The sequence below is a fragment of the Saccostrea echinata genome, unplaced genomic scaffold, assembly GCF_033153115.1.
Source record: "Saccostrea echinata isolate AGI-Se365-2 ecotype Australia unplaced genomic scaffold, CSIRO_AGI_Sech_v1 ptg000035l, whole genome shotgun sequence".
NCBI classification, from domain to species: domain Eukaryota; kingdom Metazoa; phylum Mollusca; class Bivalvia; order Ostreida; family Ostreidae; genus Saccostrea; species Saccostrea echinata.
The window spans coordinates 1,257,242-1,273,889 of record NW_026889784.1 but is presented as its reverse complement, the minus strand read 5'-3'; the positions used below and the strand labels follow the sequence as shown (position 1 = coordinate 1,273,889).

Below are 16,648 nucleotides of genomic sequence, written 5' to 3'. Positions count from 1 at the left end.
ATTTTTCCGGGGCCCATTAGTGCACTCGTTCTTTCATCAATCAATTATTCAATATTCAATGTATTCCATTCTATGAATTGCAGTAAGCAATATTTCAATAAATCAGTTTAATTAAGCTTGTCCAAGGTATCTGCAAGAATATTTCCAGACAAAACTGTATTTGCAACAATATCAATATATCATCGTTACTTCGGTTGGGGTGACATAATATTAATCAATATGATAATATCGTCACTGTATGCTTTGTTTTGCATTGTGTTACTCTCTTTTAGGAAAATGCAGTCACTGTATGCTTTGTTTCGCGTAGTGTTACTCTCTTTTAGGATAATACAGTCACTGTATGCTTTGTTTAGCAATGTGTTACTTTTTTAGGATACTACAATCACCGTTCACGGTAGCTCAGTAGGTAGCTAGAGCGCTCGCTCCGTGATCGGGACGTCGTGAGTTCGAATCTCGGCCGCGGCTGAACGAAGGCGATAAAAAAATGGGCAGCAACTGTTCCTTCGACAAGCGCTCGGCACTTTGAAGTGAATGTTGCAGGTCCTTCGGATGAGACCTTAAAAACCGAGGCCCCGTGTCACTACAGGCGTTAGCACGATAGAGATCCCTCACTGCTCAATGGCCCTGAGTGCCGAGTAAAGGTCAAAATTTGAAGCCCTTCACCGGTATACGGTGACGTCTCTATATGAGTGAAAAATTCTCGAATGGGACGTAAAAGAACATACAATCAATCGATCAATAGGAAACTACAATCACTGTGTGCTTTATTTCGCGTTTTGTTAGTCTTTTTTTTTAAGATAATACAATCACTGTATGCTTTGTTTTACATAATGTTACTTTCTTTTAGGATAATACAGCTACTGTATGTTTTGTTTTGTATTGTGTTACTCTCTCTCTCTCATAGGATAATACAGTCACTGTACGCTTTTATTTGCATTGTGTTACTCTCTTTTAGGATAATACAGTCACTGTATGCATTGTCTGGCAATGTGTTACCCTCTTTTAGGATAATACAGTCACTGTACGCTTTATTTGCATTGTGTTACTCTCTCTTAGGATAATACAATCCTTCATAAACACACAAAGTTATTATAAATACTACATGTAGTTGAGTGTAACATTGAACATTTTCACCCAAAGAAAACCATTGTCAACCAAGGCGCAGCCGAGATCGACAATGGATTTCGAGAGGTGAACATTTTCAAAGTTACACTCAACTACATGCAGTATTAATTATATCATACTAAATGTTATTTTAAAATACATATTACCTTGCGCGCATAAATTCTGCGCAGTCAATATTTTTTTGGAATGGCACCCATCGTCATTCAATTTCAACTGTTGCTATGTTGGAAGGCGTGGCTTCATTATTCAAATGGTAAAAGTGGGTTTTTTTTTTTAAATTAAATGTTTCCTGACGAATCAGATTCAACTAATTTACATGAAAGTCTAATATATACGAGTATTGTTGTAATAAAATAAATAAAAATTAGGAGTCAAATAGTCAAACTATATTGCTGAAACCGTGTAATATTTCCTAATTACTATCAAAAATTCCAGACGCTTTGTTATCAAACAAGGATGACAAAACTTTATATAAATGCAAAATTAAGTTATGTTGCTGTTATACTTTTTATTCATTAAAACATTTATACATAGTCACGAATGTCATCAGAAAAGATGTCACTGTATTCCACACAGATCTGGATTGAACTAAATTTATCTTTTTTAGATGTGCCAGAGGAACATATTGTTATCTGATCAAAGTGAACCATGGGCGCTGAAACCAATCAAATATACTGATCAAAACATCTTAAAAGATTTGATTTAGGCCTCAATGATATTTGTTTTAACAGAGAAAGCAGAAAAATATATATACTATAAGATTCATTGAATTTGTTCCCTATTTCAGACATTGGCGATTTATTTTAATTGTCTAATTATAGGAACATTTATATTAGAAATAAAATATCTTTTTTATGACAAAAAATTGTTTTAGACATTCTTTTCAGAAAAAAAATCTAAAGTTATTAGTCAAAAAGGACGATGAAGTGGATTAGGCATATACATGTATAAAAATACAATAATTTAGTTATTTTAAAAAGAACACCTTTTTGTAGAGTTCTAATTATTACCTATAGTTTCAGACTTTCAGCACCTTTTCAGATATTCTTTCACTCTAAATAAAGTTGTTTAAGGTAACCAATGTATAACGACCATATTTTATACATAATAATTTAATGGTCCGATATTTTTAACCATGATAGAATTTTGAAAGTGTATAAAATAAATATACTCCACAAAGGGAATTTACTAAATTTTGATGATTGTCCAATTAGTTTACATTGAAATCTTCGGGCAGCGCATGTAATAGTAAGATATTGTAAAAAGTAATTTGAACTTCATACCAATCTCTTGATGAAAAATATGCATGAACACTCTCTTAATTAAAATATGAAATAAAATGAATTTTCCACAGATATCTTTACAAAATTAAAATTTTCTTCTTTTAGCTAAGGGTAGATAACTCTTCAAATACATTTATAGTGCAAAATGACCGCCTCGTGTGTAATCAGTCAAGTATGAATTTTTCAATATCCCTTCATTATACATTGAATACCTTAAGCACTACCACCTATTTTAGAAATTTCAAATACTTGTCTTGGTTATTTATAACTTTTCACGAAGTTGTATGTAAATATACCCCCTTACATTCTTTACTAAAAAAAAATTAGCATTGATTTACTTTAACCTCATTCAAACTGAAAGTGATTGTCATCGAAAGCTTTTTACATAAATTAACCCACTAATAATGGACAAATAAACTTCGTTTGATGTTCATCACATTTTACAATAACAAAAATTATTATACACACATTTTCACGATAAAAATAGTTATCTACGTTGTCTTGTCACTGGCGATCATTTAGTAAAGTAACAAACAAGGCAATGGCGTTCAGATGTTTGCTTATGTATGTTTACTTGCTACATGAATTTCGAGGCCAATGTAAGTTAGAATAGTATGTTTCATTATTTGGAAAACTATTTTCTTTTTTAATTTAGTGAAATAATTGAGAAATAAGTCAGTAAGACAGAAAGAAATATATTTAAATGTCATTTATAAATATGACTTTAAATTTGAATTTAGAAATAAATCAATGGATTAAGAGAAAGTATTTTTTATGTATTTTTGGAAAAAAGAAGTGGTGATTTTAAGCAAAATTTAAAGTATTTAAGTAGTATGTAGATATCATTTCAATAGTTAAACCAAATGACAAATAAAAGTTTCGATAACTACAGATCGTCAAAAAATTTAATTTGTTTGATAATTCGATTCGTTTTATTTACTTTTTAGGAAAAACAAATTTCTGCGATTTTTTTTATTGGTACTGATAGTAAAACAGCTAGGTATATTACGTGTATTTTTAGCTTTAATATGCATCAATATAAATTATCTGAAAGGTACCTGTATAGCTGACGATAGAGGGATCGTTCTGGGAGTGTGGAATAATGCTTCACTGTCTACTATTACAAAAATACCAACATTAGGATCGGATCACTTTACCACGATCCCATTTGAGTTGACACCAATCAACACACAGATCACAAGCATTGCAGCTGATCCTAGGAATAAACTCTTATTCTTATCCGCCGGAAGGGAAATCTATGCAGTTAACAATTACAGTATTTGGCAGAATGAATCTATAACCTTTTCATTGGTATTCAGTGGAAAGTCGTATGCTTTTGGCCAGATTGCATTTGATCATCTATCAAACAATCTATATTGGTGCGATGGATTTCTCAACTGGATAGCTATGAAATCTCTGGATATGAACAATACAAATACAATGTACAAAATTATAATTGATAAACACTTGGAGCAGCCAGAGGGCTTGGCACTGGACCCTGAAGATGGGTATGTAATTATGATAACTAATATGAAGATGGGTTTGAGATTATAAGTGTCAACGAGGAGACGGATGGGTAATTGTTCATATCACCATGATTATTGGAATGAATTTCTTTATACTTACATGAGGATGGGCATGCGTTTAATAATACAAAGACGTATGAATTTGGATATATGTTTATCCGACAACAAAGGTTATCATTATGTGCCAAAAATGTTTTGAATAAAACGTACTCTTTTTAATTGTTTTTTTTTTTTTTTTAATTTATTGATATCAATAAGTACATGTATATGATAAAACTAGTTCTTTTTGATGACAGGAGGGTGATTAGGACTGCTTGTCCATGAGAGTAACATTCATTATGGTAACAAAAAATATTAAGGTATAGGGAAATATTTCTTGGGTTAGTGTAATTTAAGGTTGGCATTATGTCTCTTATACATCCACATCTAACAAAAATACGTATGCCTTTAGCTTTTATCATCTTGTATTCTAGATTGCTATTCTTTTCCGAGAACTCACCGAATTGTCGAATAGAAAAAGCATCCTTAGATGGAGAGAAAAGATCTGTTGTCATATACAGTAGTTTGTTAAGAGTAATGTCCCTTTCCACGGACACTGAAAATAACCTGCTGTATTGGGCTGACTTTGGTCGAGAAACAGTGGAGGTTTGTGATTATGATGGGTCCAACAGAAGAGTTCTGAGACGTATGATTGATATACCTCTCACCGGGATACAGTACTTTGAGGTATTGTTTTATTTCTGGGGTGAATAAAAATTCGAGAAAAAATTGGATTCATGAATTGTTGCATTCTCCCTTGTTCTGGTATTATTTAAAAAATGTTGTAAAATTTGATAGTATGGAAGCGTATTGGTACAGTCATGAGATTATCTATTGACAGAATGTGATACACAGTGTTAGCTTTAGTAGAAGAAAGCTTGTGGGTATTGACGTTACTTCAGGAGAAGTTTTGTATGATGTTTCATTAAAAATCGGCGATCCATTTACTCTAGCCATTTATGATGGGGAAACCAACAAAACTCTGAATGGTAGCTACGTCAATTATATATATTCAAGAATTCAAATTAATTATAAAGTTGATAATGTTTCGATATTTTATCTTATTACGTGTATATTGAGTAGTTTGACTGTTTCCTGGTACCCTGTAAGTTTGTGATTGTCTTGTCGGTCATCAATGAATATTCTATACAGATAAATCATTTACAAATAACCATAAACAGTGAATTTCCTTTTTTCCTTAATGAGATATTGAGATCTGAATGTTTCTATGGTAAATATAATAAGTCGGTAATGCATTTCACTTACTTCTTACTTAGATCCATGTTTTCTTCAGTATTGCCAGCACATCTGTGTCAACACTCCATCAGGTCCTAAATGCCTCTGTGCTGAAGGATATGTACTTGGAACTGATAGTTCTTCTTGCATTGGTATGTAACGTATAATTATAAATACATATATGTCAAACACATTTGTGACACCCCCATCCCCACCCTTCACAAAAAATGCAATTTCTTCAATTTATATATTGTGTATTATAAATGTTATTGTTGGTCTGTGTCATTTATACTTTTATTTCAGAGAGATCCTGGTTTTATGACAAGGGAATTATCGTAAATAATGCCACTGTGTTTTATATGTTGGATACCAGAGCATTAAACGGGCAAGCGGGGAGGGTTCCATATTTTCAGATTCCTACAGCAATAATGACAACGTTTGCCATTAACGCAAAATCAAGAATGATTTACTTCGCTGACGCCAAAAGGAATGAAATATACACACTAGACATTTTTACGAAACGTTATTCAACTCTTCTTTCTACTAATCCCGTAACAGGTATGCTAAAATATTAAATGGAGTTTTCACATAAAGGAAATTTAGAATGAAGGTGTTTTTCGATAAGAAGGTCTTCTTAACATGATGTCGAAGCAGGAACAAAGGAACTGATTTAAGGAAAGAAGAAAATATATATAAAACTGCTTTTATGCAATTTATAAAGTCTTTTTCAAGGGTCTTGCTTCTTGTTGGAATGATATTTCTTTATTGCTCTTTTGCGCACCTAAGAAACTTTTGGTATTAAAATGATGCACTAACGGGGATTTTTGCATTTCCTTATCTCTCGATAGCGCTGGAAATGTCATGTAAAGCCACAACCATTTCTCTTTTTTTTTCCTTTTAGATCTAAATTATGATTGGATTTCTAATTTGCTTGGTTGGATTGAACCTAACCAGTCTTCAATTAGAACTTTTTCTCTTAACAACGGAACTGCTTCAACAGTTTACACCAACCTTCAGCAACCCATATCACTTACGGTTGACGCAATTAATGGGTTTGTAACAACTATTTATTAATATTAATTAACTCACTAAGTTGAACATATCCATTGTTTCTTTATCTGTATAGGTTTATTGAAGAAACTTTGTATTGGGGTTTATGAAAACATATATATGATTGGATTAAAGCTGTTTATGCTTTAATTTCTATGTGTTCGATTGTATTTCTTTATAAAGTTATTTTTTATTTTCATTTTAAGTTCTATTATAAAATTATCCTGTGACTCAAAACACCATGCACGAAAATCTGTGATGCTACACAGCGCATATGACCTTATACAAACTTTCAGTTCTAAAACTTCACCACCAAAGTATAATACAGTATTCTTGTTTTTTTTTCTTTATAAAAAGTATTCATCATTATTTCTACAGTGAGATATTCTGGATCTCAACTACTACATACTCTATAATACGAGGAACCTGGTACAGAAAACCTCCAAAAACCATTATATCTGACTTAGATGACCCGATGTTCCTTAAATATGACACTACAAGTCAAAGGTATTTTCCTGAAACTGTACCCTTAAAACTTTCATTTATGATTTTTTTTTATTTTTAGACACATCATATATAAGAAATATATATACATTTTAATTATAAGTAAGTAATATTTTGTAATTAACTAATAAGGTTAAGTGAGTGGAAATGTATACTTGCTGGTAACAATCAAATTCATTTATCGGAAGTTCATATATTTGAATTTTTGCTTCACTAATGGAACATTGTGTTCCTTGCTACATATACCCAGAGGCGGGAAAATTCTATTAGGAGATTAGAAAATCATGAGAAATTAAAAATGCTTCATCTAGAATATTTTTTCATTTCTTAATACATGTACAATACTTGTAATAAGAACATTTCTTTTGCTGTTTTAGGCTATTTTGGCTGGAGAGTGGCCTACTCGTAAAAAGTTCACTGCCCAACGGGACAGACATTAAAAGTCATATCATAGCCTCTCGTGCAACAGATCTGTTTATTTACAAGGTTCTTGACAAGTTTTCTTTAAAAGAAAAACGTATATATGTCTAGGAAAACCATGTTTTAATTATTTATTTTAGAGATTTTTTATCATCCATACATGTTTAATATCGTATGTTTGAAATAATTAAATTATTGGAAAATATTTTTTGTAAGCCAACATTATGTACTGATGCGTAATGAGATGATTCAATATTTTAAAGTTCAAAAACTGTTTAAATGCGTACAGAATATTACGAGTAGATGAATACATGCAGTAGAAGTTAATAATATGTTGTAGATTTTGAAGCAAAAATGAAAATAGTAACTAAGAAACCAATCTCATTTAAATGATTTTTAGGATTTCATTGGCTGGCTAAGTGGAGAGGAAATTCATTTTTCAAGCAAAACATCGTCTGCATCAGAAGTTTACTTCAATATATTTCCAAACCCAATGGAGGTTGGGGTATTTGATCCAACTCTACAAGATGATTTGAGAGGTATATGTAATCTGTTGACAACTAATTTGGAATGTAAAATGTATACCGTTATTGGTATTACCCTTACAAAATTTACTATAGTAAACTATAGTTTACTATGAAACTTTACCTTAGTTTAGAACATTTTTTTGAGATTTTAAATGTTTAAAATCTTTTAAATTCAATAACAATGATGTGTAATTTGTAATTAATATGTTAATATTCAAGTAATACTTCTATTTGATATAACAAATATATATGTATGAACTATAGAACATAAAATATTACAATCTGAAATCCACAAATTTCAAATCTGAAAAGTACTTTTATTCACTATAGTTAAGACTTTGAGACAACTTTGATATAACTATATTTACATTTCCAATGTCTTTGTCCGAGATAAAATTACAAATTGTAAAAATACTTTATTTCTACATAAATCTACTGGTTCATCGATAGGCGCGGTTAAAAAAAATCACGTGCGGGGCGGGACAAATAGAGAGAGAAGCGGGGCTATTAGTACGGGAATTTGCAGAATCAGGGGCATGTAAATATAAGGAATAACTCAGATTTTTTGGATTCATGACGATGATCAATCGATTGGCTTGCGTGATAATTTTATGCATAAACGCCTTCGGCGTTTATGCAAATTATCACGCAAGCCACTCGATTAATCACATCATGAATCCAAAAAATAAGACAGTTATTCCTTAAATAGTTACATGTGACATATATTATTTATTACATTTTCAACAGTGAAATACTGTAATTTATTTATTGAATAAAAGTAATATTCTGACACAGTGTGAAAGGATATCAAAATGGTATTCTCACAGTGTGAGAATATCAGAAGTGCGACAAAACTCTTGATTTTCCTTCCCAAATTCCCAAGAAAATGTTATAAACAGAAAATTCAATGTTTTGAAGATGAATATGGAATTTATTTCACGAGTGGGACAGGATTTTGATTTACATTTTCAAGAGTGCGAAGCATATTCATCTACAAAACATTGAATATCCTCTTTATACTTAACTATAATGAATTTTTGTTAGGGTAAAGGGAGCATTATAGAATAAATGAGAAGCATGAAATTAGACGCTAAAATTCTATGGACGTGTAGTAGTTTTTTTCTTTCTTTCCAGATTTAATAAAATCTTATCTTTTCCCGTTTACCTTATAATAACAAAGGGCATACTGCCGGCGAGACTGGTCGACAGGGGATGCTTACTTCTCCATTGCACCTGATTTACCTCTGATGTTTTAATGGTCTATGTCTGCTCTGTTTCCAAATTATATTTTTTTTTTTTACTTTTGTACGGAAGCCAGTCGAGGTCAGATCAGAGAAAGAAATATTTGTTAGTGCGTTTAAACGCAATTATTATTGCATTTAAACGCAAAACATTGCGTTTAACCGCAATAATCTTCATTGCGTTTAATCGCAATTATCTTCATTGCGTTTATATTAATCGCAAAAGTTTGCGTTTAAACGCAAGAAATTTTGAGTTTTAAGACAAGAACTTTTGCGTCTAAACGCAATACTTTTTGCATTAAAACGCAATAATCCTTTATTTTAGGGATTCGTTTTGCATTTAAAAACAATGATATTTCAGTTTTAAAACCAGACATCAATAAGCCAAAACATAATTACTGGGATCCGACACCTTAAAGAACCGTTTGTTTGTTTTTGTTTTTGCTTTTTAATAAATTCGTTATCATGGAAGCGAAGAGTGTTTCAGCGGTTTATAAAGTGCACTTAAGACCCTTCCCTCCTCAAATCCACCTGATCCTATTTAGCATTTTTTGTATAACTGGATTATTGTTTCCCCTGTGTTTTTGTGTTTATTGTAGGCGATTATTGGTTCAAAGATTAATATCTCTATGCAAATTCTGTGTCGTTTTGCACCTTGTTCCTGTTTTTGAGAATTGTAGTAAAACAATGGCATCCTAACAGAGTAAACCACTCTTAATGAAGTCTTTGATCAACTGCTTACATATCCCAACTAATTGTAATTAAGAACGTTTCAGTGGTATTGATAGCACTTGTCAGTTTGATAGTACACATTTACCAATCTGTTTTCATTTGATTTTAAATTTGATTTCGTATGATTTCATCACCTATGTTCTCGTGTTTATTGTATATGCAACCATAGGAAGGGTTGTGAATATACATTGAAGTCTAAATACTTCATCATGCTTTACGTAATTTTAACACTTCATCAGTCGTTTCCTGAACCCCTTTATACAAGGGTTAAACTTTGTAACCGCAATGTTGAGGATAGTTTTTTCACTTTTTTCCCTTCTTGGGTCTTTTATTTAGAAGATCCATTCAATTTGTTTGCTGAAATTGTTTCAAAGTAGAAAAAATTACAAAAGAGAAAATGTGATTGGTGATTGTAAGCAACTGACCAAACTTTCATTAAGAATATCGAGGTCTAATAAGTTTAAATTAGGACTTGTCTCGTCCTTTGGTTGCCTTTGTTTTTACAGCCCTGCATTATGTCTCTTGTATAAATTTTCCTGCTGATTCTATAAAGCTAGACAATACACACTTTCCTAATACGTAAATCCGAGAAAGAAATAATGCCTGGGGCCATTGTGCTCAGCAAGTTTATATTAATAATTGCCTTTAAACACAAAGATTATACATTGCAATTAAATGCAATCTTTGCGTTTAAACGCAATGATTATTGTGTTTAAACGCAAAATTTTGCGTGCAATTGCAATGATAATTGATTTTAAACACTAGTGACAATAAGAAATATTTCTTTTTCTGAACTGGCCTCAATGGGCTTCCGTACTTTTAAAATTTTTTTATCCTTCACAAAAATAATATTTTTGAAATGCTCACCCTTATAATGCATGTTATCTTCAGTATGTAATAACTACTTAATCACCCAAGTGTACTTTTTTTTCTTTCAGTGATAAAACATCTGAATTAATCTTTGTATTGTATTTTTTTTATTTTGTAGGCACTTGTAAAATTCTCAATGGAAGATGTGATGATATTTGTATTCCTTCAGAAACCGAAAGTAAATGTGGATGCGATATTGGTTTACAACTTCAAGCAGATCAAAAGTCATGTGACAGTAGTGAGTATTTATATTTAAGAGTGGTAGTCTGATATATTTATTTTTTTACCAGTTACGATAAGTCCAATGTTGAATAATGTCAAATGAAAAACATGGAGGTAATAAAAGAATCTTGTTCGATAAATCATGTTTTGCTTCTTCTTTAAACAGATATATAAGTTTATTCAATTATATATAAAAATCTTTTCTGATATATTCAAAGAGGATCAGAACTTTGAGGTGAAAAAAAATCTAGCCAATCAGTATTTTTTTCATATTTTGTGTATATGATAATGTATATTGTATATGATATTGATAATGTATATTGAGTATGTCTTAAACATCTTAAAACAGTTCTGTCACCAGATTTCTTGACTTATTTAAAAGATATTGCCACACAAATACAGCACCGTATAATGTGTGTATGAAGTTTCGATTCTTCATGTTTTCGGGTCCATTACTGAGTCTATAATGTGATTTATCGCACAAATAATAATTAATAAGAATATTGGTAAAGTTTTAGTCTTCTTAAAGCATTTTTTTAAAATTTAGACTGTATATGGGTGGGATAATTTACGCACTTTTCAAGGCAGCTTCAAAGACAAAAAACTCATACTGAAAGAAAAAATCCGGTCATAAGTATTTTAAAATTTATTATTGAACTGAAGTCCTTCGTCGTAATAATTAACTGTTATCAATGCTTACCTCAGTATCACACAGGACACAAGTTATAACCATAATAAAAACCCTTCACGTATACATTTTCCGAGTACGAGTAAAACGACTGTACATGTGACATCACGCGAAAACTTAAACAAGAAAAATTCAAAATAAATACAGAGAATATCAGCTACGTACCAAACATGCAAAATTTATAACTGTAATTCCTGGTTCAAAAAATCCATCACGATGCATTCACTGTGATCTGTTGTTATGAAATAAAACTGACCGTGTAAACAACGTGCACTTGATCAATTCATACATGACGTCACTGGTATGTTAGACGGCAGCGAAAAGAAATGGATGGGTGAATCAATCAATTTCACAATTTGTGAATATCGACATGATCTTAAAAAAACTAATAAATATGTTTATATAAATTGTTGAAGCTAAACAAATTACACAAAAACTGGTTATTTTAACAGCGTTTAGCATATATATCAACAGAGACTATGATGTCAATTGAGTCATGAGACGTGTGTCCTTTCTCCCCTTAAAACAAAATTCTAAGAAGAGTTTAATAACATGCAATAAATCTTTTGAAGTTCAACGATATTTTATAAATCCCTTTAAATCATGATTACCTTACGTTTTGTATAATCTTGCAAGACAGTTCTAATCTGATCAAAAGTTGTTATACATGCATTTGTGCCTTTCACAGTCATTTTTATCCATAGTTGATTATGACTGTCATTGAATAATCCACGGCATTCTCTTTGAGGTTCCTAAAGGTACTTTGTACTTTTAAGAAAGATAAAACACATGCTTAAGTACTCCCATCTTTATCCGTTAAAAAAAGAATGGTACACTTGCAAAATGAACATAAAGAACAGTGTTCGAACCAAATAAAATCACGAACCACAGGAAATGTCAGAGGTGGTTCAGATGCTTAGGAAGAGAAAGAATCCCTGTCGACACCCACCGAGAGTCCATGTACTGATCACATAGTCAAATTTAGTAAACAGAAAAAAGGCCCATCAATCGGTATGAATAAGTCAGAAAAAGTACGACCCAATGAAAGGTTATTTTTGCTATTATAAAACTTCCAAAGCTGGCAGACATAAATCTCATAATTTATGCAGGTGATAACGTTTTTCATACAATTTAGTTGTAAGTTGGTCCTTATCGTCTTTAGTGAGAAAAAAAAACCAAATATGAAACAGAGTTAGCAGAATCTGTGGTGTCTGAAGCTTTTTTCTTTAATTTGTAGATATTCAGAATACAGATTTCATAATTGTGTCTGATTTCACCCATGGACGAATTCTACAGATCAATTTTAATACAGAAGAAATTGTGAAACTACCAATCAATGTACAACACACCTCAGGAATAACTTTAGATAAAATGACAAAGGAGATAATTCATTCCAATTCAATTTCGAGAACAGTACAAGTATTTTCTCTTCAAGGAAAACAATCAACCTTGACAACTGTAACAGGTATTTGAACATTTGTTATATTTTTCCTGCCCATTCCAAAATTGATATAAAATGGGTGTATATGAAAATGTGTTTTTTTTTTTACTAATAGTCCTTATTTTAGGGGATCAAATATGAGAATATTTTTTTGAACAGAGAGAGAGAGAGAGAGAGTCAATGTATGTGTAATGTAACAAATTGAAAATACATATGTAATTTGTGTAATAATGAACCTTATAAAGAGTTTTTAATGTCATAATTACAACCGTTATGAAAACTTATGAACATATCGAGCAATGTTTGTTGTTTACATGTTTTATCAAGGCTTTGCTTATGCTGAGCGTATGGCAGTTGACCAATCAACCGGAAACATTTACTTCACGGCAATTTCTTCTCAGCCAAATAGCAGTTATGTTGGAGTTTTACACAGAACACAATTAGTTCACAAAATATTGATACATGACTTGCAAAATCCAAGAGCAATTGTATTATATTCAGCAAAAGGGTATGTATTTGTTATTAATAGTCATATTATATTATTTTATTAAATTATTACGGAGTCTAATTAAACCAGGTCTGGTACGTATCTCTGAACTAATTATCCGTATTAACTATTTTTATTAAATGCCTTCTGCATTCAGAATACTGTTTTGGACAGAGACTTTGGAAGTTTCCAAAATAGGAAGGGCATTCATGGATGGTACCTCTAAAGAATACATAGTAACAATCAGTGGTGGATTCCTAAATGGTTTAGCTTTGGACTTTGAAAGTTAGGTTTTAAGTTCTCTATTTTCATGTTCGCTTGATAGATATTTTTTTTTATAGATCATAATTAACAAAACAGAAAAAAAACTTAAACACGCTGCTCTATATGACAAGTTACATGCAATACTGTTTAGCTGATCGACTCTACTGGACTGATGGTCAGAGGAACACGATAGAATACTCGGATCTCGATGGAAGAAACCAACGCGTTTTGATGACCGACAAGGATGCACAACTTGTTGACATTGTGTTAAATGGACAGTTTCTGTACTATACGGCATGGAATAGACAGTAAGATACATAACAATCTCGTTATATTTTTTATTGATTGATTGTTTGTTGTTTTACGTCCCGTTCGAGAATTTTTCACTTATATAGAGACGTCACCATATACCGGTGAAGGGCTTCAAATTTAGACCTTTACTCGGCACCCAGGACCATTGAGCAGTGAGGGTTCTTTATCGTGCCAATGCCTACCATGACACGGGGCATCGGTTTTTAAGGTCTCATCCGAATGACCCACAACTTTCACTTCAAAGTACCCAGCGCTTGGCGAAGGAACAGTTGCTATCTATTTTTTATCGACTAAGTCAGTCGCAGCCGTGATTCGAACACACGACCTTCTGATCACGGAGCGAGCGCTACCGTGACGGCAGATTTCTTTACATTTTATGTGTTTACATAGCTATATTTAAACGGTGACTTTACCTTCTTTTCAGAATAACTGAAAAATTAGAAACACGATAAATGGATTTGAATTTTAAAAAATAAAAAAAAAAATGATTTGGAATATTTATGTAAACTGTATTATTTATTTAGGTACTGTATTTGGTGTCATGGGTAAAAAGTAGTTCAAAAAAACGTTGTATTCTTTCGCCTACGTTTGCTTTTTACGACAATTAATTATGCTGTTCATTTGACTATTTGCGTATAACATTATGTTTTCGTCTCTGATTAAATAAAATTATAGAAATGTAAGTTCACAAGAGGAAGAAATAAATAAATTGTATCATCTTTGCATAATTGATGACCTTAATTAAAATACGATGAAATCTGCAAAGGCTGAATCCAATATATATATATATATATATATATATATATATATATATATATATATATATATATATATATATATATATATATATATATATATATATATATATTATCCATGAGAAGATAATTATCCACAAAAAGAAAAACATCTATGTTAGAGCATAGAAATACAGAGTTGAATGATCAGTTGTCACAGAGTTAATAAATGGGAATAATCCAATGTTTACATACATTATAAAAATAATAGCTTTTCTAATTGATTTGCAAATATCTTGTTATAATTACATATATAGCTGTACCGTGCCAAATTCTTTTTTAAATTTTAGACGTATAACAAAAATTGATAAAACCAAAGGAACGGAAGTTCCCTTTATGAAGAATCACCCAGAGCTTGGACGGCTTGACAGTATTGATATCTATTCTAACGACATCATTGATGGTAATTAATGCTTGCATGTGAATAACAGATAACAGGTTACATGAACTAGAAGGAATGGTGTTTTCATACTACATATGTATGATTTTTTTGACAAAAATACCCCAACACAAACTCTGAAGAAAGTAGATACATTAAAAGATTAATTATATGTTTTATTTCCAATCTAACCTTTTTGATATAAAAACACTTCAGAAGGCAGGAAAGCATGTTTCTTCTTTTCATTGTAAAATTTCCTAGTCTTTCTTGTCACAAAACTATAGAAAGTCTAAAGTAAAACTTTTCCCTAGTGAACACGAGCTGCTCTGTAAGGAATGGTCTGTGCAGTACCTTTTGCTTACCAGTTCCTGGAGGAAGAACATGTGGTTGTGAAGAAAACGTTAGTTTGGAACCAAATAATGCAATTTGCGCGGGAGGTAAGATTTAATAAATGATTAATTGGATACTCGTATATCCCTAGTTTTCTGATAGAGAAGTTGTTTTTTTTTAATTAAATTAAAAAAAAAAACTGCTTTTCATTATCAAAGGCGTCCAGCGATTTATCTAAAAATATTTTCAAATACTTTAATGATCTTTCTCTGACTTTACTATTTAACTTCCAATACTCTTCAGAAATAACAGGATTTTCAATAAATGTTCTACACTTTTATCATCTTTCAGTGCCAAGTTGTAGAACAACTCACATAAATATGGATTTCCTGGAATGTTTTCCTTATCCTGGTCAAACATGTCAGTTTGAGTGCAAGTCGGGTTTTAAACAGATGGCGAACACTATCCTCGCTTGTAATTCTTCGGGTCAGTGGAGCCCAGACACTGATCTTGTTTGTACAGGTAAACGTTAAAAAGGCTCGAATAGGAAATCTACTTAAAATAATGACACAATGTACATCAAAGCGCTTCTATTTGATTCTTGCCGTTTGAGCTCAGTAAAATTAAATTACCTAAAGCAACATGCACACTTTCTACGCATTTAACTTTAAACGTTAGGCAGCAAATATGCTGTGGTATGATAGTTGCCTTACTATCGTTTCTTTCATAATTATATAGTGGCTTTACAAACCTAAAAATAACCTTTAATTCATCTTAAATTTAGAAAACTAAAATACTTATGAATATACAATAACTTTTAATAGATTTATGAAAAAAAGATTTAAAAATTATATATATTCAGGCATGATTTTCTAATTTTTTCTGCAGAAATTTTATGTCCATTTTCCATTCATCATGCCAGACTAGCTCTTGATTGTAGTAGAAAGGTTGGTGAAACATGTGACTTCTCCTGTGAAGAAAACTACAACCGTGCCACTCCGGAATACCTCATCTGTAATTCCACTGGAGATTGGAATCATGATACCAGCGGTTTATGTCTCTGTACGATTCAAATATTTTCTCAGATAAATTATTTAAATTTAAGTTAAAATAATTGAATGAGTCAAAATAAAAATAAGTGTTAAATATTATTTTCATTATTATTTTTTCCCACTTTC

At 31.4% G+C, this 16,648-nt stretch overlaps 1 protein-coding gene across 1 annotated transcript; it reads left to right on the top strand.

Annotated features, from left to right (window-relative positions):
• The first annotated feature begins 6,118 nt into the window (after positions 1-6,118).
• LOC133199744 (low-density lipoprotein receptor-related protein 6-like) lies at positions 6,119-15,172 on the top strand. The gene is made up of 10 exons (XM_061335604.1): positions 6,119-6,261; positions 6,638-6,766; positions 7,141-7,249; positions 7,584-7,722; positions 10,672-10,791; positions 12,701-12,928; positions 13,232-13,412; positions 13,549-13,676; positions 13,807-13,963; positions 15,052-15,172. The coding sequence occupies exons 2-10, from the start codon at positions 6,735-6,737 to the stop codon at positions 15,170-15,172; spliced, it is 1,215 nt and encodes a 404-aa protein (XP_061191588.1). The 5' UTR covers positions 6,119-6,261; positions 6,638-6,734.
• Positions 15,173-16,648: the final 1,476 nt, after the last annotated feature.

What these genes read in the sequence shown, in the direction of transcription:
- LOC133199744 (XM_061335604.1), top strand. Translation starts at nt 6,735, where the DNA reads ATGTTCCTTAAATATGACACTACAAGTCAAAG. An exon ending in TCAAAAGTCATGTGACAGTA is followed by an intron (nt 10,792 to 12,700) that starts GTGAGTATTTAT and finishes TTTAATTTGTAG; the next exon opens with ATATTCAGAATACAGATTTC. An exon ending in GTATTATATTCAGCAAAAGG is followed by an intron (nt 13,413 to 13,548) that starts GTATGTATTTGT and finishes TTCTGCATTCAG; the next exon opens with AATACTGTTTTGGACAGAGA.